This window comes from Petaurus breviceps, unplaced genomic scaffold, assembly GCF_028583685.1.
Source record: "Petaurus breviceps papuanus isolate PSGF00001 unplaced genomic scaffold, PetGlider_PUasm1.0 229, whole genome shotgun sequence".
Taxonomy (NCBI): Eukaryota; Metazoa; Chordata; class Mammalia; order Diprotodontia; family Petauridae; genus Petaurus; species Petaurus breviceps.
In genome coordinates, this window is record NW_027185903.1 from 5307198 (window position 1) to 5334142 (window position 26945).

Sequence of the window (26945 nt, forward strand, 5' to 3'; positions counted from 1 at the left end):
GATAGATAGATAGATAGATAGATAGATAGATAGATAGATAGATAGATGGATAGATGGATAGATGGATAGATGGACAGATGGATAAATGGACGGACAGACGGACAGATAGATTGATCTATCTAGCATGGCCAAATAATGAATTTGTTCTGCTTGACTATACATATTTGTTGCAGGATATGTGTTTTTCTTTGTCCCCCTCCACCACAGAGTAGGGGGCAGGGAGACAAAATAGATTTCTGTCAATTAAAATAAGACTTTAATTAAAGAAATCCCAGATCCACTCCCTATTCCTCTCTGTACTATCCCTATAAAGCATATTAATCATAATTACTAGAAAATATGGCATCCAGAAAAATAAGTAATACTACAGTCAGGATTCTACTTTCCAAGAAAAGTTCCATCATGGTACCCACATGGAGTTCTCAGAGACAAAACTTCCATGGACTACTGGAATTCCTTGTAATGCCACAAAATGAAACTTGTTTAGAGCAATATAAATGGATTCAGGTCATTTAGGAGAGGAGAAGATCTAACTGTCACAATTGTTATTCCTCCCACCAACTTTGTCTCCAAGAATAAAAAAGCATTTATTAAATGTCTAATTAAGAATAGCATTATAAGGGTAACATAGACTTTGTTCCTGCTTTCTAAGAAGTTACAATCTTCAGCAAACTGATAGTAACAAATTAGTGGATTAATCAATTAGTTGAAATTCTTATTTGTTGACTAATCAATAGAGGATTATTAAATATGGGAACACCCTGTGATGATATTCTCCATCTAGGGAAACTGAGGATTTTTAGTTTGAAGGTGAAAAGGCTTAGATGTGGGGAAATTCTTTAAATAGCTGAAAAGCTATCAAATGGAAAAGGGATTAGATTTATTCTGATTGGTCCCAGTGGAAGGATTTAGGAGCAATGGTTAAAGACTTTAGAAAGATAGATTTAGAATTGATGTCAGGAAAAATTGTCTAATCTTTTTGGGGGAAGGAGAGGTATAGACCTATGATTTTATCAATGTGTAGAACTCCCTGTGGATAAACTCCCATTTAACAGACTGAAAATGCAATGGTAACTATTTTGGCTTATACAGTTGACTAGCACACTAAGAAGTTAGGTGACTGGCTTGTGATCACATAGCTAGAGGCAAACCTGGAATTCAGATCTTTCTCTTTCCAAGGCCAATGCTCTATCCTCTACACCAGATTGTCTCTCATTGTTGTTCAGTTGTTTTAAATCATGGCCAACTCTTCATGACCCCACTGGGGGTTTTCTTGCAGAGATACTGGAGTGAGTTGTGATTTCTTTCTCCAGCTCATTTTACAGAAGAAGGACGGAGGCAAAGAGGATTAAGCGACTTGCCCCAAGTCACTGAACTCAGGAAGATGAGTCTGGCTGACTCCAGGTCCAGTACTACACCTAGCTGCCCAGATTAGGCTATAGGTGTTACACTCTCATGCATTCCATGTCTTCCCCATTAATCAATTATCCAACTGCACACCGAGAGCTGGTACTGAAATTTCTGCCACATCTGTAACTAGTGACTTATTTTATGTTAAAATATAAACAATTTCAATTTTTTAAATGTAAAACAAGCCATTTGTATATTGGCAGTTCTCAGTGAAATACCAAAAATGTGCATGTAGTGACAAACAGCACCAATTGTTCTCTCTAGCTTCCTCTCTGGTATTCTAGCTAGAAAAAAGGCTGTCATGTGATCTTCCAATTAGTATACCACACAGCATTCCAGCTTACTTTTTAGTTAGTTAATTCTCCACTACTGAGCCCAGGTTAAATGACTGTCTGGAGGGTATGCTCTTGAAGATACTTTCACAGTACTAAATATGCATATATATTATGTATATATAATATATACTATATATGTGTACTATATATATTATGTCATATATGATATATGTGTGTATATATATATATATTCCCTCTGAACTAGTTAAACCCTCATTTCCTATGTGTTGGTCTCACTCCCTCTCAGTCAAGACCTTATAAATAAACTAATAGGAACATACAAGTCACTATTAATGGTTATGTAATTTATTGGCAGTATTGCATACCATACAAAGTACATGTGGTCACTGAAACAATAGCTCATTTAGCAGGCTGAAACAATATTGCATTATTGCATGATTGATTATTTTTTCCCCCCAAGTATCCCACTCCACCCTCCTCAACCCCTTCCCCAACAAACTGTTCTGAAGGGGATATAAAAAAAGGGGGAAAAACAGATTTAGGTGAGAAATGGTGAGTGTGAGAAGCGAGAGAAGAAAGAAGCTTTGAATTGGAATTCCCTTTGCCCTCACAGAAACCAAGAGAAACATTTAACTATGAAAAAAAAAAAAAAAACGTGTGTAATAGCATAGAACTGCTCCAAGTTTTCAGTTTAGCGGAGTATGAGCCTAGTGCTTCCTCTGGCTGACTCTCTCTGCCCTGCAGCAAGTTCTCAAATGACTAGTCTCATCCCACTATTGTTTGCCCACTTTCACGAATGCTCTACAGAGAGATTTAAGTCATGCTTTTCACTCTTCAGCTTTTCTGGGGGGTGGGGTAGGGCCAGGGCAATGAATCTGCCCCAAATGCCAGGAGAAAGGTGGATAAGGATAGGGAAGAAAAATTTGCTTCTTCCTCCCACTTTATCTTGCAACCTGCAAAACTCTTGGGTAGAAGGCCTTCTAAGGGCAAATAAAGCAGAAATCCAATAACTGGGAACTGTGTATTTATACACACTTTCCATCTTAATCATTCTCTATGATTCCCTTCAACTTAGTCCTCCCAGGTTGCACTTCTTGTGTGATTTATCCTGTTAAGGGTCTTCTAATTTTAGAAGGTATTCATTTTTTGCAGGATTGAAGCTTTTGAGCAGACCACAAACTCTTGAGATCATTTATTATTTTTTGTAACTAAACATATTTAATTAGTAACCATAATATGCATATATGTTGTTCAGTTTTTCTGTTGTGTCCAAGTCTTCATGACCCTTTGGACCATATCACATTAATACTGTCCATGGGGTTTCCTTGGTAAATATAATGGAGTGGTTAGTCATTTCTTTCTCAAGTGGATCAGAAGGCAAACAGAGGTTAAGTGACTTACCCAAGTGTCATACAGCTAATAAGTATCTGTATCAGCAATGCAATATTCACAATGCCTATGGAAATTACAGATATGCTGATGTAATTATCCATCACAAAATATATCAGGCTTGCTATATGGGGGCATAAGCTAGAAAATTTATTAAAATACCAAAAGACTGAGTCCCAAAACCTGAAAGTGAAAGCCATCAGAGTAGTTATGAAATTGGTACAGGTAGATAAAGTAGAAAGTACCCACATTCTCAAGCCTTTAAAACATAACAGGCTACCTCAGGCAAAGGTCCTCCTCTCCCCACTCACAGCAACCACCCAGCATCCAGGAAGCATGCTCCCAGCAGCTCTGGCCCCTGGCAGTGCTCAGCAGGGGTCCTTAGCAGAAATTCTGGCTGACTCAAAAAGGGCTTCGCGCTGCCACTGCCACTGCCTCTGTTGCTGCTGCCGCTGCAGCCGTTCCCACCACTGCTAGCCACCACAGGAACTCTAGGTTGGCTTCCGCTTCCTCTTGCTCCGCCCTTTCCTGCTACGTCAGCAAGTCCAATGGAGCATGGAAGATCTTTAAATCCCATAACCCTTACAGTATCTGAGGCTGGATCTGAACAAAGGTCTTCCTGACTCCAGGCCCAGTGCTCTGTCCATTGTGCCACTAGCTTTCTAACTAGCTTCCTAGTTAGAAAGGAGGCTTCATGAGAAGGGACAGGACTTATACTGGGCCTTACAAAATGGATGTCTAGGTTTTTTATTAAAAGGAGTCAAGGGAGGGAATCTTGGACAAGAATTATGCAAAAGGCAGGAAGGTAAGAATGACTATAAGTGTTGCCTGGGTAGAGAGAGATCAATTTGACTCTAGCAAAGGACTCATATTTGGAAGGATTAGAAAGTCAAGCAGGATGAGACTGAGTAATGGAGGTTCCTGAATGCCTGGAAGCAAAATTTAGAACAGATGCAGTACAACATGGGGTATTAAGGTTTTTAACCAAGGGAGTAGCATACATTATATTGATCTTTAATCAGTACAATTCATCAATCAATACGATACAATTTAATCAATACAATTTTTAAGTCTGGCAGAGGTATGCCAGATTGTAGGGTGGGATACATTTCTACATATGGAGCACAAGTACACATCACAAGGCACTCTAATAAAAGGGTCTCTAGTAGATTACCAATGATATCTTTACTGCAAAATCCATTTTTTTCCCCTCAAACCTCATCCTCTTTGTTCTTTTTGTAGCTCTTGATACTATTTGCCATCCTTTTTTGAGAGATATTCTCTCTTCCTTTGGCTTTGTGACACTGCTTTCTTCAGAATTACTAGTGAACTCTTGACTGCCAAAATTATGGCAACTAAGGCTCTTGTTATTGTTGATTTCTGAAACATTTGACTATGTTGACCACCATTTTGTCCTGGTTACTCTATTCTTTCTGGGTTTCATGACCCTCCTCTCTCTTGGTCTCCCTCTTACCTATCTGACTGCTCCCTCCACTTTCTTTACTAATACATCATTCAGACTGTGTCCACTAACTGTGGATGTACCCCAAGATGCCTCAGCTTTCTTCTACTAACTTTATATGATCTCTCCCTTATAGGGATCTTATAAGATCCCATGGGTTTTATTAACTGTTATCTATCTATTCAAATGACTTGTAGAGCTATAAATCCAGATCTAATATTTCTCCCAAGATTCAGTCCTTCTTCACCAACTGTCCAACGAATGTTGCAAAATCCTGAGGCAGAGTGAACACAGCACATCCCTAACAGAATATGTTACTTTTCATCCCAAACCTAACTCTCTTTCATAGCTTCTTATTTCCATCAAGGGTACCACTGTCCTTCTAGTTATCCAGGTTTGTAACCTCAGTAACATCCTCAATTCCTCACCCTCATTCTTGTCACTTTCATTTATCATGTTATCATTTCCACTTTCACAGTGTCTCTCACATCCATCCCCTTCTCCATTCCCACAGTCATCACTCTAGTTCAAGCTCTCATCCCTTCTGCCCTGGATTATTCCAGTAGCTTCCTATTTGTTCTCCTGTCTCAAGTCTCTCCTCAGGACCAGTCGTCCACTGCACAGATGCCAAACTGATTTTTCTAAAGCTGAGGTTTGGCCATGTCACCTCTCTACTCAGTAAAGTCCTGGGGCTGCCTGTTATCTCCAGGATCAAATACAAACTCCTCTTTATTGAAAACTCTTTGCCACCTACTCCAAATCTATCTTTCCAGACTAACCACAGCTTTTGTTTTTCCTCCTCATGCCCTTCAGCCAAAATGATTGTGCCACCTGATACTTTATTTTCTGTATTCGTGCCTTCAAAGGCGATCCCATCAGCAGGTTATTTCCTTCCAACTTTCACTTCTTAGAACCTCTAGTCTCCTTCAAGATACAATACAAGGGTCACCATCTGCATTAAACCATTTTTGACCTCCCACGACACACAGGTATCCAAGCTGTCCCTCTTGTTAGAATGTTAAGTCCCTTGAGGGCGGAGACTATCTCATTTTCATCTTTATCTTTTATCCACAACATTTAGCCTAGTACCTAGCTCATAATAGGTACTTAATAGATGTCTACTGATTTCACTTTCTAGGTTCTCTTACCTCTCCCCTAAACACTACATAGTTTCTTTAGCAAGATCCCCATTCATCTCCTATCTCCTAAATGCTAATACTCTCCAGGGTTCTATTTTCTAAGAGGTTTCTCTCTTCTTCACTTTTTTCTCTGAGATTTCATTTATTTCCAGGCAGATAATAACCAAATCAATAAGCCCCAAAGTAATCCCTCCATATCCCACATCTCCAAATGCTTATCAACTGCCTCCACTTAGTATTACTGGCAGCATTTCAAACTCAAGGTGTCCAAAATGAAACACAGCATCTTCCTCAGGAAACCCACTTCTCCTCCCAAGTCCCAGGTGCTCGAGGTTCCCAAGATCAGAAACATCGTTAACTCTCTCTCTCTCCACCCCTAAATCCAACCATTATCAAGTTCTAGTGATTCCACTTCTACAACACTTTTCTTATCCTTCTATTTCTTACCATTCTAGTTTAGGCTCTTATAATTTGAGACTTAGTAATTACATCAGCCTTTGAATAATAGCTTCACTGTTGGACAAGAGTCTCCCTTCTTTTCAATTCATAATCCAAGAGATTGCAAAAATAATCTAAGGCACAAAGCTTATTATGCCATTCTCTTGTCCTTCAATGTCTCCCTATTAATTCTTTAGAATTCCTACAAATGCTTCAGACTGACATTTAAGACCTTTCACAACATGGTTGAATTTACCTTTCTAGCCTTGTTTTATATTACTCCCCTTCAGACACTGTACATCCTGGCAACACCGGCTGACTATCTGTTCCCTAAACTTGACATGCACTCTCATAGCCCTCTGCCTTTGCTTAGATTGATGCCCCATATCTAGAATTCACTCTTTCCTCATCTCTAACTTGTGGTATTCTTATTTTCCTTCAAGAATCAACTCAGGCTCCATTTCTTCTACAAGGCTGACTCCATCCCATTCCTAAATGTTTGTTATCATGAAAAGGTCATACTTACAGACAATATAAATGGATTTTAAAAAGGTTTGTACTAATTTGCAACATCTACAAATAACTCTTAAGAGAGGTTGGGAAATATCTACTCATTAACACTACAGAAGTTAACATTTAAGGGGCTTTTCTTCCTTGCCCATATTGCGCTCTCCCTCTCTCTTCTCTTTCCAGGAGACTATAATCCCTTTGTGGGAATGGACTGTCTTATTTTTGTCTGTACTCCAGTTTCAAAAACAGTGTTTTTCATCTAGGAGCCTAGAAAATGGAGTGGCCATCATAAACATATGACCAAAACACTGAGTCATCCTGACAACTGGACATAAACTATCATGGCGAATAGCAATGTAATGCTATTTGGGAGATTTACTACTCAGTGCTCAAGGGGGAAAATATAGCTAGGTAGTAGGAAGTTCAGTGATATCATCATTGTTCATTAGAGCCTAGTGTCTGATAAATGTCTCTGACAGAGAAAACCTAAGGTTGACAAGCTATAAAACCCAATTTTTATGAACCTCTGATGGCTGCTGAGCAGGGATGTGAGATTATGGCTGCTGAAGTTTGATGGTACTGAACAGATGAGAGAAATGATTATGTCTCTCTTATATTAATAACCAATTACTGAATCAGGACTAAGGTTTGTCCTCTATTTCCTCATTCAGAAATGAACCCCTGTAGGTTACTCAGCCAGCCTTTGAACTTCAGGGCTGATAATGAGATGAAATCTTGGGCAAAACTTACCCAACTGGGAAGACTTAGATCTGTCCAAAGGTAAAGAAATTCTAATTTAGGTGAATTATGAATTCCAGCCCATTGTGTTTTAGTCAGACAGCTCTGGGTAGAAGTGGATTACCCCTTTTCTCTACATTGTCTTAGACTGGGGTGGTCTGGGAAGAGAGATATCTTTGTGTAGAGGACTGAGTGATCAGTCATGTCACCCTGTCCCTCATTAGAATAAGAACACTTCTGATTATAATAGTCATTCTCTCATTAATTGTTAACCAATCAGAGTTGATTGCCACCTATTGGGAACACCTACTCTTCCAATGACATTCAAGTATTGAAGGGCCTGCCATATGCCATCTTTGGTTTATGAGAGATGGTCAAATGACCATCCTTTTATTAATTATGGCTAGTGAGTATTACTTGCTGGCCATAATTAGTAAAATGATTAATTACCCAGAAATCATGTCTCTTGAACTTTCCATATGTCACACAGATAAGTCATTTACAGCCAGAAGAACTGGAAAGACTCGTTTATAAGTTTTATCTGTTGATAGGGGAGATGAAAAGTAATGGACAGCAGTATAGTGGAAAGAATGCTGATCTAGAATCAAAGGACCTGGGTTCTCAAACTCTATTTACTACCTATATGATTTGGGGTAGGTTATTAAACCTCTCTTTACCTCTGTTTCCTCCTCTGTAAAAAAGTGGAGGTCAGATGACATCTAAAGTCCCTTCTAACTCTTCTAATTCTAAATCTGTGGTCTAAGTTGAAGAAGTATTCACATTTGATTTGGCACTTTTATTAGTTCAAGTGTGGAAAAATGGAAAATAGATGAAATCTTATTTTATTTGTAAAGAGGGTAAGAAACTTTGATAAATGAGCATTGAATCATCTGGCTCAGTCACACATTACGCATACCATTATGCATGAGACACAAAGTTGGTTACTATATAATTTTATTCAAAATTGGATTTTTTTCTAAAGTTAACAACTTAAATATTTCACTGAGGGGCGGCCAGGTGGCTCAGCAAGTAAGAGCACAGGCTCCAGTGTTGGGATGACCTGGATCAAATCCGGGCTCAGATACTCAGCACCACACCCAGAAATAACTGGCTGTGTAACCTTGAGCAAGTTACTTAACCCCTATTGCTTAAAAAAAAATAATAAATAAATACATATCAGGTTGAAAAATATGGCCCATGAGAGAAAGGATCATGGTTTTCTATGAAAAATTACCAATAAACTTCAGGACTCTTGAAATGGAGCTGAACATTTCCAGGGATTGTTATTTCTCTCCTTAAATAGCAAGAACTAAAGTCTATCTAGCTGAAGATTAAGTCAACATCCTGTTTGAAAAAATACTGAAAAAGTGAAGAAAAATAAAACAAAATTACGTTTCAGCTGTAGGTGCAAGTCAGGTGCTCAGGACAGGGGAAGTCTCAAACACATACATACACATATAATTATGTGGAAGGCAGGTATCAGAAATAAGGGTTGGACCAAGAATTATTAACAAATCTAATGAGGAAACACTTGGGCAGCAAGATCTGGGTAAACTGTGGATGGGAGAAAGAGTCAAAAGAATTAGGTAGGTGATACAACTCAGGCAGATGATTAGAAAACATGGGTTCTACTAAAGCTGGATAGGAAAATATGGATGTTGGAGAAGAAAGAGCATTGGAATAGGATTGGAATGGTTGACGTAGAGGGCTAGCTCTACCTCTTCCTGTCTGTGTGACTGTTCAATCCTCATTTCTATCATTTGTAAAAACAGAGATAAATAAGGCTTCGTGGATGACCTCACAGGGTTATTGGAAGTTTCACACAAGATAATGTGTGCAAAGATATTTTGGAAATTCTAAACAGCAACAGGCATGTAAGAACTTGAATTATTGCATGCCGTGGCAGATTCAAGAGATCTTCATAACTAAGGAAGCCTTTGGCTTCCGTTCCAGAAAGATTTACATTCTTACTGCTTAAGCAGAAACTAATTTCAAAGTGAGATGGGCTGGGAGGCCTCACAGAAGCAGGCAATGAGAACATCTAGTGATGTGGGGGAGGGGTGGCTAGAAGACTTCAGTCTTCAAAAGCTACAAAGAACCCTACTGTTTGTCACTAAGGTTTTCCCACTTCCATTTATAATATCAATCAATTTTTAAAGTAATCCAGTTATTTCTGAGTTTTACCTTTTGATGAACAAGAACATTCTGTCCATCCCTAAAGTCTGAAAACTTTTTTAAAAAGTAGGGAATAATGTAAAAATAAAATGAAAAGCCTAACAGCATAAAGCGCTGAGGAGAATTCTATTTTTAAAAATAAATTTGCATTGATAGTTTTTGCTTTTCCCTCTCCTATGCTGTCCAATGATCTTCCCCTGCCTCTTCAGAGAGTCACTTAGAACAAAAAAGGAAAAAGTGGAAAAACATAACTTCAGTAAAGCTAGTCAACTCATTAAAAAAGTCTGAAATTACATGTTGTGTTCCACAATGTTTGCCTTCCACATCTACAAAGAACTGTATCTTTCTCATATGTCTTCTTTGGGGCCAAGCTAAATCACTATAATCTCCACAGGATTCCAGGAACAATTGTTTTGTTGTTATTGTTTCCATTTATGTTAATTTAGTCTGTGTGTATACTGTTTTCCTTGTGCTGTTTTCTTCACTTTGTCTAATGAAAAGAAAGATCATTCTTTTTTCACATTTTCTTCTTCATCCTCCCATCATCACCTGGACCACAACAGCCTCCTCCCACCCAATTTAATTGGAGATAAGAGTCCAAAAGCAACACAAATGTCTTTTTCTACCACCTTTCACATAAACAATTATTTAATCTGGAGAAAAAAACCTTAAAAGTTAAAGTTATTAGGATATTCATTTAAAATTTTTTGGTTTACTATTTATTTGTAAAGTTTTTTTTAATGTAGAAAAACCTCTCTATCTCACCTACTTATGTATGTGCAGTCAATTGTTAAGACTTATTGATTTACTTCTTCAAAAACTGTAGCCCTGGGCCCTTATTCTCTATTCTAGTACTCTCTGGGCCTTAGTGCAGGCCCTTATCACTTCACAGCTAGACTACTGAAATAGCCCCCTAATTTGTCTCCCTGGATTGAATCTCTTCCTGTTCTAATCCATTCTCCCTACACAGAGGATGACAAGGTAATGAGGAAATACACAGCAGCTTGGGAGGACTGGTAAAGGTTTCATCAAGAAGGTGGCACAACCACTCAGAAACCAATAATTAGGGATTTTATCTGGCCCCAAGTTTTGCAGTTTTGCAAAGAAGCTAGAGGTTCAGTAATCTCCTTTCATGTACCTGCTCTGTCATTCATCATATTAACAGTGATTATTATAATTTTTTTAAATAAAGAAGTTGGTACAAAACTGAGTCTTGAAAGGAAGCCATGAATTCCAAGAGGCAGAGGTGAGGAAGGTTTGTGATGGGAGATGGAATACTACGTGTGTATCAGTAAGAGGGTAAGAAGACTGAAAACATAGGAAAGATCAAATTAGAAGAGTTTTTATATTAGAAGAGTTTGTGCCACTGGGATTTGTTGAAGTGGGAAGGGTGACATAATCAGATCTGCTCTTTAAGAAAACCACTTTGGTGGCTGTATGGAAAATGGAGTAGGGAGGAGAGATTTGAATTGGAAACCAGTTAGAATGCTGGTTCAGCAGTTCAGGGGAGAGGTGATTAGAGCCTTAACTAGCGTAATGGCTGTATGAGCAGAGCGGAAGGGATCTATGGGAAAGATGTTTTGGAAATAGAATGACAAGGATTAGCACCTAATTGAATATGTTGGCTAAGTGTTAAGTGCAGGGTTGAGGATGACCCTGAGGTTGTGAATCTGGTACCAGGAAGATGGTGAGGTCTTCAACAGTAATGGATAAATTTGCAAGAATAGAGGGATTGGGGGCGGCTGGGTGGCGCAGTGAGTAGAGCATCGGCCCCAGAGTCAGGAGGACTTGAGTTCAGTTCTGGCCTCAGACACTTAAAACCCACACAAAAATGTGTAACCTTAGGCGTGTAACCTTGGGCGAGTTACTTAACCCCAATTGCCCTCCAAAAAGCAAAAAAAAAAAAAAAATTAGCAAAAAAAAAAAAGAATAGAGGGTTTGCAAGGGAAGACAATGTGTTCTGTTTTGAAAATGCTGAACTTCAAAATTTTTCCAATAGGTAGTTGGTGTTGCAAGACTGCATCCCACACTAGGACAACATATATGGATCTGGGACTCATCTTTATGGAGATAATTGAACCCATGGGAGAGAAATTTACCAAGAGAATGAAGAGAGAATTAGACACCCATAACAGAGCTTTAGTTTACACTTTGTTAGTGTGCATGAATGGAAGCTGAATCAGTAAAAGAGACTGAGAAGAAGCCATGACAAAGGTAGTAGGGAGAACAAGGAGACAGTCTTCTGAAATTGAGAGGAGAAAGTATCTAGGAGGAAAGCAATCAACAGCATCAAATGCATCAGAGAAATCAAGGAGGATTAGAATTGAGAAAAGGCCATCAGATTTGGTGATGACTTCCCCTTATATATTCTCCTGTTTGCTATATCCCTTCAATGACACATCATCTTTCACCTCTATACCTTTACTTAGGATGTCCTCTTTGCTGAGAATGTTCTGCCTCCAAACTTCCATCTACTGGAACCCCTAAATCCCTTCAAGGATAAGCTCACATGCCAGGTCCTTTCTGATTTCTTTCTTTATTATGTTCCCCACTCAGCTATTATTTTCTTTCCTCAAATCAAAAATGTAGAATTTTTGGGTTTTGGCATATACCTTATATTTATTTGTCTGTGAATATGATGTCTCCCTTTAGTAGAATACAAACTCAAGGGCAGGACTTTTTTATGTTTTCACATTTACCCCCAGTACTTAGTACAGTACATGTTATATGACATGCCATTAAATGGGACAGCCAGATGACTCAGTGGAAGAATGCCGGCCCTGGAGCCAGGAAGAGTCATCTCCTTGAATTCAAATCTGGCCTCAGATACTCACTAGCTTTATAACCCTAACCAAGTCACATAACCCTATTTGCCTCAGTTTTCCAATCTGCAAAATGAGCTAGAGAAGGAAATTACAAACCACTCCAGTATCTTTGCCAAGAAAAACCCAAATGAAGTCACAAATAGTTGGACACAACTGAAAATGACTGAACAACAGTGCCATTAATAAATGCATGTTTGCTTGTTTTATTCTCGGCATATAGAAGGCATTGATAAATACTTGTTTGCTTGATTGGGTTAAATGTAAGCTTCTGGTGAGTATGGATATTTTTATTCTTTTTATTTGTCTGCAGTAGTTAGCACAGTAACAAAGACATTTAATAAATACATGTTTGTTGAATTATTGAATTGTAATAGTAAAAATATTATCTATTAAAGAATATAACTTTTGAAAGCTTGCTTACCACAACCGTCATCACTGATGCCCTCTCTGCATATGAAGGAGATTCTCATAAAATATTTATGTAGATGAGTTTAGTAGTTGCACATTTCCTTGATCATCTTTCCTTTTCTGGCACCAGTAAGATCAAAAGTGAAAAAGATGAAAGATATTCAATGAAATTATTGTACATGATTTATATTCTTCCTTCATTCAAACATGTAAACTGCTTAGTTTGACATAGTATATAAGACATATTTCCATTTAAGATAGGGATGGTATATTCATTTTGGTTGTCTAAATGTATAGACATGGCTCATGAGTTACATGGATAGATATTTCTTTAAAACCTAAACCCTCTCCAAGGTAGATTGTGATTCACGCTTTGAGGGAAGTAAGAGAAGGGCCATAACTGGGTATTTGCTCTTTTCATACTGAGAGAAAGAACAGTTTCACCCAGAGGTCTATTCTAGAAGCTTCAATGGCTGCCCAAGTGTCATGGGACAAGTAGTTCTCTGTGTATGAACTTCCAGCTCTTAATTTCAAGGTAAGACTTGGAAAGCACACTGAGTAGAGAGATGTTAGCTCTGACCCGGCATTAAGAAATCTATAACTACACACATCTTAATACCCTTAAAGGGATCAACAACCTGAATGTTACAACAACACACTAATGAATGTATTAGAGACATTGGGATGATAACAAAAATGTGGCTTTCTAGATACATGACTACTACTTTACTAGAAATGTCACCATCACTGACTTTGTACTCTACCTGTTGATGTTCAAATACCTACTTAGGAAAGGAAATACAAAGCAGACATAAGTAAGTACTATCTGGTTCATTCTCTTAGAGCCAAGCTCATTACATCTCCCTTAATGGTGTTCTAGGAGTACAGTAAGGGGTTTTGAACGTCTCTTCTCTACAGCCATTGGCTCAAGTCCTTAATATCAATTAGCTTTTCATAGTGATATATATTTAAAAAATATAAGCAAGGGCAAAAAAAAGTACTAACATTCCCTCACCCAACATCTCAGCGGCACATTCTGCCCTATTCCACCAGGATCTCTGGGGATAATTTGTTTAAACTTACCTCAGTTCCTTATATCAATTAGTTTTTACATAGTGATATTTCAAAAATACAAGCAAAGGAAAAAAAGTATTAACCCCCCTCCCCCATCCAACATTTCAGAGGCACGTTCTGCCCTATCCCACCTGGATCTCTGGGGCTAATATGGGTCCTAGTTGGACCCATGTCCCACCTGGAAGTAGAGGCTGGGGTAGAAGGCAAGAGCACAGCCTTTCCCTCCACAACCCCATGGGACTCTAGAGACAGAGTATATACTACTTAACACATGGAATACAAGCAAAAAAAAAGTCCCATCCAGATGGCTAGCTCTCCTTTGAAAAGTGCAATCACCAGCTCCTTTGGATGAGTGGTCAATAAAAGCATCACTTCATCATTCCAAAGCTCTAAAGTTCTTCAGTGCTGAGCCATCACATGACCAGAAATAATCAGGAAGTTCATCATCTTTTATGTTCCCAAATGCTGAGTCACCAAGTCCTTGGAGTCCCCAGGAGTTGCCAGGGGAACACCTGGGATATATGCCCTGGGATGGCTCCTAAAGGCCAATTCAACCTCTGCTACGAAATAAATTAATTTAATTCTTTCTAGGCAGACAAGAAGTTTGGAACCAGGGGGAATCAAATATGCCTGCAAATATCTTTTTTTTTAAAGAAATCTTTGAAAAATAGAACTTTTCACCTTGATGTTCATAAAAAGTCAACATGTCAATACCACGCCAATGCCTTGTGGGGTCAACAAATATTTTTTACCACATGGCCTGCATGTAAACCAGTGCTATATTACTCAGACATTTCACTGAAAGGCAATTTTCTCAACAATCTGGAAAAAAATTATTTCAACACACCAGTTTATATTTTTCTGAAATTAAAAGTTTGGGGCTGTTTTCCCCAGGTGGCTGCAATCATCATTTAGAATACACCACTAGCCTGACAACAAATGGAAGTGTTGCTGAAGCCATTTCTGGTCCCACACTACAACCCTTTACAGTGTGTTCTCTGATGGAGTGTGTGCTGTAGACTTTATGAGATATTTTCCCCAGGCTGTAGTGGTTATTTCCAATTTGTCTAACTCTAAAGTAAAAAAAAAAATTCAACATACTGGGGCCTATTCAGCTAACTATCAATCTCTCACCCATTTAAGTACTCCAATTTCAAAACTGTAGGTGTGTTGAGACTGTTCCTGGCTCGGAAAAAAATAATAATAATTCTATCTCCTCACAAGGTGTTAACCCTGCCTGAAGCAACCAGTCTTCAGATTTACCACCCTATTGGATTTTACACCTAAATAGGAACAAAATGATTTGAGTGTGGGGATTCAGTGGGGTGGGGGAGGCAGAGGTTATGAGGGAAGAAGGTAATTTTGCTGCACTGAGGAGAAATGAGGAACACTTTGAAAATATACTAAAAAACAAAGAAACAAAAAGAGATGGTTTGGTCCAGGAGTGGCCAAATTGCACCTCAGGTTGGTGACAGCTTATAGAAGCATTTTAAAAATATTGTGTAAATCAATTTATAAGTGCTGTTCATTGACGTTTAAGAGTTTGCATCCTTCCACTTGGGTCACACAGACTAATTTCAGGGAACATAATGCAAGAGTTTTGGGACACTGAAGAAAAAAGCAAAGCAGCGGGATGTAAGGCAAAGCAGTTTTTTGGGGAATTTCTGTAATCTCTAAAAATCGAGAGGCAGTTAAGTGCCATGTGAAAAAAAAAATGCTGGATGAAAGAGATCTGAGTTTTCACTCCAAGTACTGCCCTCTTTTGAGCAAGGAGTCCCTTACCCCCTCTGAGCCTCTCAGTTCCTTTATCTGTAAAAAGATTCTTTCAATGCAATTTTAAATTATTTATAAAATGAATGAAAGGGGATTTTATTCACGCCTTCTAAAAGATAATAGGGTATCTATGGGGAGGAAAAGTTTAAGCCAACACCAAACTTCTTTCTTTCCCAATTTAAAAATGTCCTGGACTCTTGAAAGTGCTGTGGAGTTTTAACTTCTCTCTCCTTTTTTCTGACTTTGAAATATTTTCATTGACTGACTCGCTCCTCCTTCCAAATTCTTCTGCTCCCTGCGAGCATTTTTCAGATGCTCGTACCTATTACCATTAATTGGACCCCACGCTGACGCCCTCTCACTCACCTGCAGGCCCTTTGGGACTTCCTGCGCCTGCGCGCCGCACCTTGCGGGCCGCCTGGCCCTGGAGCCCAGACTAACCGCGCCCCTCCCCTGCGGCCCCCTGGGATTCGTCTCCACCTCCACCCCTAGCGACACGCGGCCCGAGCTAAGAGACGCGCGCTGCGACTGGTTGCCCCTAACAACAGGAGGACGCTGCCCGCTCCGCCAAACGGATCTCCCCAGCCCGCAGGTGCTAGCTGTCCAGGGGAGCAGGCGGAGCCATGTCGGACATAGTGTGCAGGTGGTTAAACCAGGAGGTGAAGCTGTCCCGGACCGTGAGTGAGTAACCGACCCGGGACCTGGTGGGGCTGGAGAGGGGAGGGCCCATTCCTCCGCGGAGGTGAAGGCTGGAAGGGCAGCCCGCCCCGGGGTTTCGGTGCAGAAGAAGGCCCAGGTAATGGAGCCTCCTCTCCAGAGCTGGACGGGATCTTTGGTATATTTTCTTCGAGGTCATCTAGTTCAGTCTCCTCAGTTTTACGGGTGAAGAAACTGAGGACCAAGGACGGTTAGTAAGGTAGTAAGCATCACAAGTGACCCGACTCTGGAGAGGGTTTTTCCACCTTTTTAGAGTTCCATGGACCGATCCCCTTCTGCAGTCTGAAGCCTATGGACCCCTTTCTCAGAATACTGTTATTAATACACAAGAGAAAATGCATAAGTTTACAGAGGAAAACAGCTATTGAAACATAGTTATCAAAATGTTTTTTCAAAAAAAGTTCACAGACCCCAGGTTAAGAACTCTTGCCTGCGGTCTGGGGCTGGCACCCTTAGCTATTTTCCTCAGTTGTCCTTGACATCTCAAACCACCATGGGGCTAACATCATAACCCCTCTTTTTCCAACTCCTAGAATGGGGGTTAATTTAATTAAGATTTCAGGTCATAAGGAATTTATTTTCTCATTTGAGTACAAAGATTTTATGAATGACTCTTTTACTAGCACAAAAAGAGGAAAATGCCAGGCATTTTAAAAATATATTAGAAGAATATCTTACATCATAGATTTAGAACTGGAAAAGACATTAAAGGTTATCTTGTCCAGCCCCAGTTAAGGAAACCAAGGGCCAGAGAGATTACGTTATTTGATGTGCACACGGTTACACAGGTGGTAAGTAGCAAAGCAAGAATTCAAACCCAGCTCTTCTTAATTCAAATTTAGCCTTCTGGACATTGGTCTCTGTCTGTCATCACCTATCATGCTATGGAATCACCATGTAACTCAGTGCCAATTTCAGGGCTGATCTGGGTACTGATGGTGATAATAACAACAAAGACTCACATTTATAAAGAATGTTAAGGTTTGCAAAGTAAATATGCATTATCTAGTTGGATTCTCACAACACTATTGTGAGGTAGGTGCTATTATGACCAGTTTTCCATGAGAATATAAGGTTGCTCATTTGCGCGTTGTCATGAAGCTAATAGGCATTTGAAGTACAGCCTAAATCTTTCTTCACTTACAAGTCCAACACCCTATCCACTACCCCACCCCACTTTTGCTATCATTAGAGATTGCTGTTCAGAATTTGTCCCTGAAGTGTGAAGTAAGGAGTTTTATTGCTTAATTTTTCCAGGGCTAAATTTTCCCAACTGTAAAATAAGGAGGCTGAACTAGAATCAGGGGTCGGGAACCTGTGGCCTCAAGGCCACATGTGTACTTCTAAGTCCTTGAGTGTGACATTTTGACTGAGTCCAAGTTTTACAGAACAAATCCTTTTATTAAGAGGATTTGTTCTGTGAAGTTTGGCTTCAGTCATATGGCTGAACTTGAGGGCCTAAAGGGCCACATGTGGCTTCAAGACCACAGGTTCCCCATCCTGGCACTAGATGGTCCACAAGGTGCCTTCCAGTTTTTAATCCTGTGATCTAATTTAATTCTTTAATCTAATGGCATTGGCCTTAAATTGGAATTACCCCTCACCTGCTAGCTCCTGCAGCCCTCCTGTGGGTTAATACCACGGCAAGAACAGACTGCTATATCTTTGTGGTAAAAGATGCAGTTAATTTCTATAATGGTTTAACAGTCTTAATGCCCTAAACCTATTATAGAGTGACTGGCAGACTGATTACAACACTGTTGTGTTCTCACAGCAATGTGCCTCTTTGGTCACCTTGGCTTGTTTTGTCCCCATTGTTTTGGCAAAGAGCTCATTAGACATTGGTGCCATTTTATCTCTGGACTTTTGCTGAAGAGATCTATCAGTCTGTCCTTGCTATGTTACTGACCTGGAACTTTTAATAGCGTTGGATTCTATGACATAGTAGTTACAGTGCAATTGCATAGTAAGGCCATTTCTCCAAAATGAATCATGGCCTTAGAGATAATCTAGTCCAGTTTTGTGGATGGGAAAATTGTGCCCAAAAGAAATTAAGTGCCACAAATGTTGACTTTCACACAGTAGTAATAAGTTTTCAGTAACAGTCACTGGGTTTTCAAAAAACAGATTGCATTCTGCAGCAGAAACTTGATACTGTTCCTTTACCAAACTCCCATCTCCTACACTGATATATAACAGGCAACACTATTTGCCTCTGTTGTGGTCCCAGTGTGGGTCTTATTGTCTCCCTCAAACATGATATTGATAGATAATATCTGGTATCTTTTACTCATGCAAAAACTTCCTCTTCTTTCATCATGGAAGCAAAAATGCAATACTGAATTATTCATTTAGACTTCTCTTTAGTAAAATTATTATCAGATTGTTTAGCCTAATGTGGCTTATTATTAGCTCAGTAAAAACTATTTGCTCAAGAGTGTCCAGGGCTCAATTACAGATTGAAACTTAAAAATAGATATCTAAAATTAATAAAAAAAAACAATAAGCAGAAGAGTAGCACCACCATAATTTGCCAGCTTGAAAAAAGAGTATTTTTTAAAGTTTAGAAGTGTGCAACCCTTCAAGAAAAAGTCCAAAAGGCATGAGCTGTTAATGGAAAATTCCCAGCTTATGCTTCCCTGCAGGATAAACCTGTTGCTTGTTAGCAGAAATACCTTTGCCTAATATAATCCTAAGATCCCCATGTACTGTCACTATACACTACATAAAATCTTTTCACCTTAACTGCTTGGACAGTATATTGAGAAAGAGACAAACCCCCAGGGAGCCAAACTAGACTATGTAATGCTTTTCAAACTGAAGTTATACCTTGAGCTGTACTTGGGAACAAACAGACATTAGTGGAAAATATACACAAATGGTGTTGTATCTTCCTTGCCATTTAAAACACATAATTATATAGGCCCATCTGTGTGGCATACGTTAAAACTTTTACATGATTTTAAAGAAAATGGACAATCATATTCAACATAAAGAAACTTGAAGCAAAAAAATCTAATTTTCCAAATGTAATAAAGATAGTATTATTGCTTGTAGAGTCATGAAGGTTTTTGTAAGAACTTTTTTTTCCACCAAATGTACTTTGTTTATACAGGATTGCTTTTTGTTAATGGTTGAACCATGGAAGGATATTAAGAAATTTTAAGATTGTTTCTTTCTTTAAATCATTTCAGTGATAATCCCTATGCTACCCTCATGCAGTACAGTCTGGAATTTATGTAGTAATGTATAACTTATTTTGCTAGATACATTTCCTTGGCCAGAACTACAAGGATTCAGTCATGGAGCAATGCTTTCACTTCACAGATAGCATACTGGTTCCGAATTGGAGAGAAAAATGAGATCTTTTGATCTTAGGAAAATATGCAAACCACTAGCCTGGAAGTCAGGTACTCAATCTGTAAAATGAGATAATTGAACTAGGCAATCTCTTAGGCACCTCTAAATTCTCTAATCTAGTAGTAATCCTGGAGATTTACTAAAATATAGGAGATAAAATATGAATGAAACGTGTATTTCTGTTGCCTCAGTGACTTTGATTCTGCTTTGATGAATGTTAGCTACAGATGGTAAATAGCTAGAAAGAGTCAAGAGTTGAGGCAATCATATTTTTCTGCATGTCCCAAGAATTACAGAATTTGAAGGAAAAAAAATTTATGTGGAGAGAAAATTACATCAAGGGGTCCTTGACTGATGATACTCAATACCCTCTTAATCTTTAGTATACTCAACATTTTCCTCTGGATGACATTGTAAATTTGGCATCTTGTACCTTATTGATTATGGAGATGGGTCCCAAATGAGTCCCAAAGCAGGAAAATCCAAATCTATTCAAGATTCTGGCATTGAGATATGAGATGAACTAACCACTTTATGCACATCCATTAAACTAAAATATTCAACAAATTAAATGTAATAATTCCTTCCAGAAAATAATCTAAGAGATAATAAGTTAATTAAAATTAACTACTAAAATGTAATAGAACATGAAAGGATAATCTCAGCATAAACCTTTTTTTATATTTAAGCAATTCTTTTACAACAAAAAGAACACATAATACTGTCAATAAATTTTGTATAATTTTTGATGCTTTTCTCATTTTCCCCCCAAGAATATGATTTGGATCTTCTTACTCAAAGAGGAAGTCATTCAGTCAATTTTGTTGTTGTTAGTAGTGTTTGAGTATTCTTGAGTATCTGAGGCTAGATTTGAACTCAGAAAGATGAGTCTCCACGACTCCAGGCGTGGTGTTCTTATCTGCTACACCACCTAGCAGCTATTTAGTCAATCAGTATATGTTCAGGCCTACTGGTACAATGCACAGCACCAGATACTCAGAAAAATACTAAGTTACATCAAGCCCTCTGCCCTTAAAGATTGTACAGTCTACTAGAGATTGGGTTAAAAAAATAAACATTTAGTTTAGATAATCGGGAACCCTTGCAATTCCATCTAGCCTACAGACCAACATAAATATAATAAATTCCAAAGGACTGTCAAACTATTTTTAACTAGAATATATTGCTTTTAAATAGTTTTGTTGTGTAGACTTATGATATTCAATGGATGTCTATATTAATATTAGAAAATATAATGCTTTTTATTTCTTTTATGTCACAAATGCTAAGTGATTGCTTTGTCAAAAGCTTTGTCAAAATTATCAAATAGTATCCAAATGAAACAATACATAGTAAAACTACCAAATATTTTCCCTACCCTTCCCACATCCTAGCCTTGGTTGCTTTCATAGTGTAGCAGAGGATTTTCCCCCCTCTTAGATTAATATTGTTGAATAATCTACAAGATACTTAAAATCAGAGAAGTTTAGAGATATAAATAACTTTTGAGCTAAACCAGTTTTCTTTTAAACATTTTAGGAAACTGAGGCCCAGAATGGTTAAGGAACTTGCCCAAGGTTAATTAATGGCAGATCCAGGTCTAGACAAGATATCAAGTCCAGGGTTTTTGATAGACCACAACCCTAACTTGTCTCAAATTTCAGACCTCATGTTCACTAGAAAATTTATTCTTTTTGCTGTCAACAAAACAGTCTGATTTCAGTACTCTGCATAACTTGGAACCATTGGGCTTCATTTCAGTGTGCCTCAGAATGAATAGGACTTGAGATCCTCAGTCTAATAGCACCTAGGCATCGTGCAAATCAAGAACAGACCATTCAAATCTTTAGTTTAATAAAAAAAATTTTTTTTCAAATTTCCAAGAAGTGGATGGTGGGCAGTCCCATGAAACAAGGTAATAAGGTAGCAATTGAGATTTAATGCTAGATATTGAGGCTTTTTTATAAACTATATTAAATGCTTGAAAGGGATAGGTTATCAGAGTTGATGTTTTCAATCTCATACTAGAGAAGAAATTAAGATAGAACTAAATCTGTTTTTCAAGTGGGAGTAGACACGGGCTTGATCATTACTTGCTGAAAGCTGATCTCTTAATAAAGCCATCCAAATTATAGAGTACTGTTGTTGTACAGTCATTTTCAGTCATGTCTGAGTCTTTGTGAACCCATATTGGGTTTTCTTACCCCCTCAAAGAGGGTTAAGTGATTTGCTCAGTTTCACACAGCTATTAGGTGTCTAAAACCAGATTTGAAATCAGGAAGATGAGTCTTCCTGACTCCACTTGGCATTCGATCTACTGTGCCATCTAGTTGCCCAAAATTATAGAGTAGTGTCAGAATTTTATTGGGTTTAAACTTTTTTTTGTCCATTGAGTAGTGAGAGAAGGAGTAGAGAGAAGGAGGAAATCTGGGACTCAAAATGTTAAAAAAAAAAAAAAGAAAATGTTAAAATGGTTTTTGCATGTGATTTTGGGAAAAAATAAAATATTAAATCTTCTAAGAATTTCCATTGTGAATGATAGAGGAAAAGTATTGTCTTTATAAATAATGCTGTAAGAATCAGGGCTTCTCTGAGTCTCATATACTGAGTTCCATATGATTGGAAATATTTATGCAGAGCCCAACTGACAACTTGTCTGGGATGCTGTGGAAAGTCTTTCCTGTGTTGGTCAGTAAGTATTTATTAGGCACCAGCTATATGCCAGGCCCTGTACTAAGTACTGGAGATACAAAGAAAGGACAGTTTAATTATTGGGCAATTTTATAGGGAGCTGGACTAGAAAATGTTTAAGTACCTTTCATACTTTTAAGACTTCCTGATCATCTCAGTAACATTAAAGGACATCACGGCTTCCTAGGAGGGCCACATTGATGCTACATCAGTCAGTACAGTTCATTCAGCTCTTATCATAGTATAGTAGCACATTGAGCCATGATGCATGATAGCAGTGTAGTCTATAAAAGTAGTTTATACAAAAGCAGTAGGACAGAGTTCTCTGTGTTATAAAAGATCAAAGGGTGTCTCATCTCTGGCCCAGGGCTTTAAATGAAAAGGCAAAACCTGACTCATCCATGTGTATATTTGGAGTGGAAACTTTTACTGTGCACACACAGACACACACGCGCACACATGCATACACACATGTATGTATATGTGATGTGTATAGATTAATGACACACATACATGAAAGAAGCAAGCATAATTATTTGAGTATTAAGATGAAATAGAATGTTAAAGTACAATAAGAGAATATTAGTATTGGGGCTAAGAGGAAGATCAGTTAGCTACTGGATGATTGCCTTTTTTCTCTTTTTTAATTTTTTTCCTTTTTTCTCTTGCAAAGATAATTATTGTTGGACTGAATAAAAGTGGTTATCAGGTAGGAAAAAGCCAAAATAGTGAGAAGGGAGTAAGACCAAATTTAACTACTACTACATCAATAAATTCAAATTACGAGCTGGTACAAAATCTATTAAATCTTGGAAAAGGACTAGAGAAGTGCATATATTGACCCAGTTTTCAAAAAGGCAAATGAGTAGAGTCTATAAACTATAGATAAGTGAGCTTAATTTTGTGTCCAGAAACAATTCTTGAACATATTAAATGGATATGTAGCATCTGAGGACACACACATATAGCTTTCTCCAAAATACCTAGCCCAGGTTCAAGGTATTTGTGGGTCCACACTTAAAAAAACAATAACAAAAAAAAAAAAAACAGCTCAGGAGCCCTTATTCATGTATTTACTTTTAAAGGTCAGCCGGAGGACACAGCTCATAGCAAAGTCCTCTAGGATGTAGCATAGGAAGAAAAACAATAACATATTATTTCTATCAACTTGGAGTAAACTCTTCCACAAATAGTCACACTGCCAGTAGGAAGTGGCCGCACACAATAAGCATTCGCAAAAACACATACATCGCATAAAGAGCACGTGGCCAGGATATACATTCGAAAATGCATATCAGTAGGGACTATGTGTGACCATGGTGCATGTGTAAATAATAGATGGGGCCAGAGCACATGAGGAGGGCATGGGTAGGGAACATTAGTGGTCAGAGAACATGTGGGAAGGGAAATTGAACAGGCAGCCCATGTTTTGGGGCAGTGTTCTTGCCCTGTTCCTGCTGGGCCTCCTCTGCACAGGTCATCTGGGATATGCAGTCCTTGCTAGGGAGGTGGTATGGCTTGTGGTTGCTTTTGAGTGTTGCCCTCTAATGGTCTCATGGTAGCTGCCCCTTCCTTACCTTAGCACACAAGATTCTCTCCACTTCTCACAATAGCAGGAGTCTTCTTCAGATTAAAGCCTAATCCAGGTGATCACTGAGCTAGGGAAAAATCTATAGCTGCTTTTATTCTCTTAGAAAGAATGTCAGTGACTCTCCAGAACTTTGGCTATGATAGATTTTTCCTCTCCAAAAGGACAATCTTTGAGGGTTCTAAACAAGATCTTTTAACACAGAATGACCGATCAGTTAAGTAGTACTTTGAAGTATTAAGTCTATTTTTTAAACCTTACCTTCTAGATCACCAAGGGTAGTCTTAACAATAGTTAATAACATTTATATGATGCTTACTATGTTCCAGGAACTGTGCTAAACACTTCAAAATCATCTAATTTTATCTTTACAACAACTTTTGAGAGATAGGCAATACTTTTATCCCTGTTTTACAGATAAGGAAACTGAAGCAAATGGAGGTAAAGTGACTTGCCTAAAGGGCTGATGCATAGTTGGAAAATCTCAATATTGTGTGCTAATCTCAATTAGATGGCCAAACTTCATCTGGTCAGCATAATGTTAGGGACTGCTATTTTAGCAAACTTCCAAGGATTGCCTGTATATAAGGCCCTCCAGTAACTCTGAGTTACTTTTTGGTCTTCCTTGTAAGTGAATGGGAAGGAAAAAGAGAGAAAGCCCCAAGGCAGAGAGCCATTTCAAGGAACCATCCTCCATTACAACTCTGTGTTTCAAAATTTTGACTTTATTGTGTATATATGTTTAGCAACAAGGCTTGTGGGGTTTTTTTTTTTAGCTCTGTCCTATCAATGCTTTGTAAACATATAGAAAGGTAAATTGGGATCATTAAAAGCCAGAATGTCTTTACTAGGACATTCTAGGCATGCCAGAATATCAGAATCACCATAGTTCCTATTGTGATAGGGTAGATCAGAGTAATGTTGTAAAGAGAGTCTCTCTTGATATTTGTGTGGACAAGCTGGAAAGATGTTGATTTATAGGATATTACTGTTAGGTAGATTCCAAACTAGTTGAATGACTGGCTCCAAAGAATAGCCATTAATTCCATGGATGAAAGTCTTTAGTGCATGACCCTGAGGATCTACCTTTGCTCTTGTGCTTGCTTGTAAATGGGATATAGAAGGCATACCTATCAAATTCACGGATGACATGTTACTGGGAGAGATAGTGGACACATTGGATAATGATGCTGAGATTCTAAAAGACTGATGAGAGGCCAAATTGCATAAGATGAAATTGAATAGAGATAAATGCAGAATTATATACTTGGGTTTAAAAAAATCCACTTCACAAATATGAGATGAAAATTATATGGATAGACAGCAGTTCCTGGAAAATCATCTTGGAGTCATAATGAACTGGAAATTCATCAGTTTGACAAGGCAGTGAAGCAAATGATGGCATCCTGAACTGCACTGAGAAACATGGCGCACAGAACTATTCAGAAGAGGATTATTTTCTTTTTACTGTGCCCTGGACCGAGTAATGGGATATCTGAGCAATATGTTCAGTTCTGGGAACTGAATTTTAGGAAGCACATTGATAAGCTTGTATTTTTAGAAGAGACAACCAGGGTGGTAAGGGAATCAATGAACCTACTATATGAGATTTAATTTAAGGAAAATGGGATGTTTGGGAAGGAAAAGACAGTGAGAGACTGAAAGCTTTGAGCATTTGAGCATTCTTATGGAATAAGGATGCTACTTGGACTGCTTGGTCATAGAAGTTAGGACTAGGGACAACACATGCAACTTTCAATGATTCACATTTCAGCTGTATAAATAGAAAACTTCTTGACACTGAGGGCTGTCCCAAATAGAATGAGTTGTCCCCCTTCACTGCTTTTGAGGTCTTTGAGTGGAACCGAGTAACTACTTTTCTTTGATGTTGTAGAAGAGTCTTATTGGATAAGATGGACCTCTGAGGTCCTTGTCAGTTCTGATATTCTGTATTTGTATCTGGTAATATTTTACATCTTCTTTCCTGCCAGTGTGGTCACTTATTTGACCCATGTGCCAGGGTATCGTTATCTTGGATAAGATATATTATTAGAGAAAAGATTTTGTGACAAATTTTGTTCTATAGTACATATTCTATGTAGGACTTTCAATCACATCAGTAGGATCCAATACACAACTTTCAAGATGTTTCTCGTTGAACTTATATGAAAATACAAAGACAGACTTGGAGAAAGATGCAAACTGACACTGAGGCTGTAAGGTATCATCTCATTCTAGTAATGAATGTTGAATATTACACTGCCCCAGACATGCTAGCAAAAGTTAATGAAAGGGTGAGAGATGTTGCATCTGATTCTATAACCCATCAACAAATGTTATGGAAATGACAGAAAAAAAAGGATACAGGCTGACAAAGAAATGCCTCTAGTCCATTTTGCTTGTGATTCAGAAATCATGGTTATTATAAATGCACCTAACAAGTTAAAAGAAACGGATAGTAACAATGATGAATTTTTGTTTTTTGGTGAAAGATACAGAAATAATTTGGGACAGAGCTCATTTTCCTTTTGATTATATTTTGCATAAATTTAAAATTGTGCAGTAATTCTACCATGTTATATATACTAGTCAATAGTCAGTAAACATTAGCAAGCACCTACTATATGCTATTATTAAGCACACACTATGTGCTAAGCACTGGGAATACAAATAAGAAAAAGGGAGTCCCTGTCCTCAAGGAGCTCACAATCTAATGACAAAAAACTGTACACGAAAGGAAGCTGGAAAACTGGAGGGGTATGACCAGAGGGTACCCAGCCCAGGGGCATGATGAAAACCAAACAGAGCAGCTGATGATAAGTAACTCAGTTGGAAAAATCTGAGGCCTTGTGAGGATTTCATTGCTCTTCCCTCCAGCTTTCCAATCAGAGAGGACCAGCAGAAGGTACTGATACAGTGCTGAGAATCAGAGACACAGAAAGTAATGTGGCA

The 26945-nt window shown here is 38.3% G+C and overlaps 1 protein-coding gene and 1 long non-coding RNA gene across 2 annotated transcripts in view; one reads left to right on the forward strand and one right to left on the reverse strand.

The window, feature by feature from the left end:
• The window catches only part of LOC138167369 (uncharacterized), a 31940-nt gene extending 15832 nt beyond the window's left edge, over window positions 1-16108 (reverse strand). The window contains exons 1-2 of the long non-coding RNA XR_011169871.1: window positions 16004-16108; window positions 12804-12910 (exon numbers count right to left, since the gene is read on the reverse strand). This is a non-coding gene — a long non-coding RNA (uncharacterized lncRNA). The remainder of the gene's footprint in view (window positions 1-12803; window positions 12911-16003) is intronic.
• A 103-nt stretch (window positions 16109-16211) lies between these two features.
• The window catches only part of SPEF2 (sperm flagellar 2), a 221105-nt gene continuing 210371 nt past the window's right edge, over window positions 16212-26945 (forward strand). Inside the window, exon 1 of the mRNA XM_069096127.1 lies at window positions 16212-16318. Within this exon, the coding sequence (XP_068952228.1) occupies window positions 16261-16318 (58 nt within the window). The 5' untranslated portion in view covers window positions 16212-16260. The remainder of the gene's footprint in view (window positions 16319-26945) is intronic.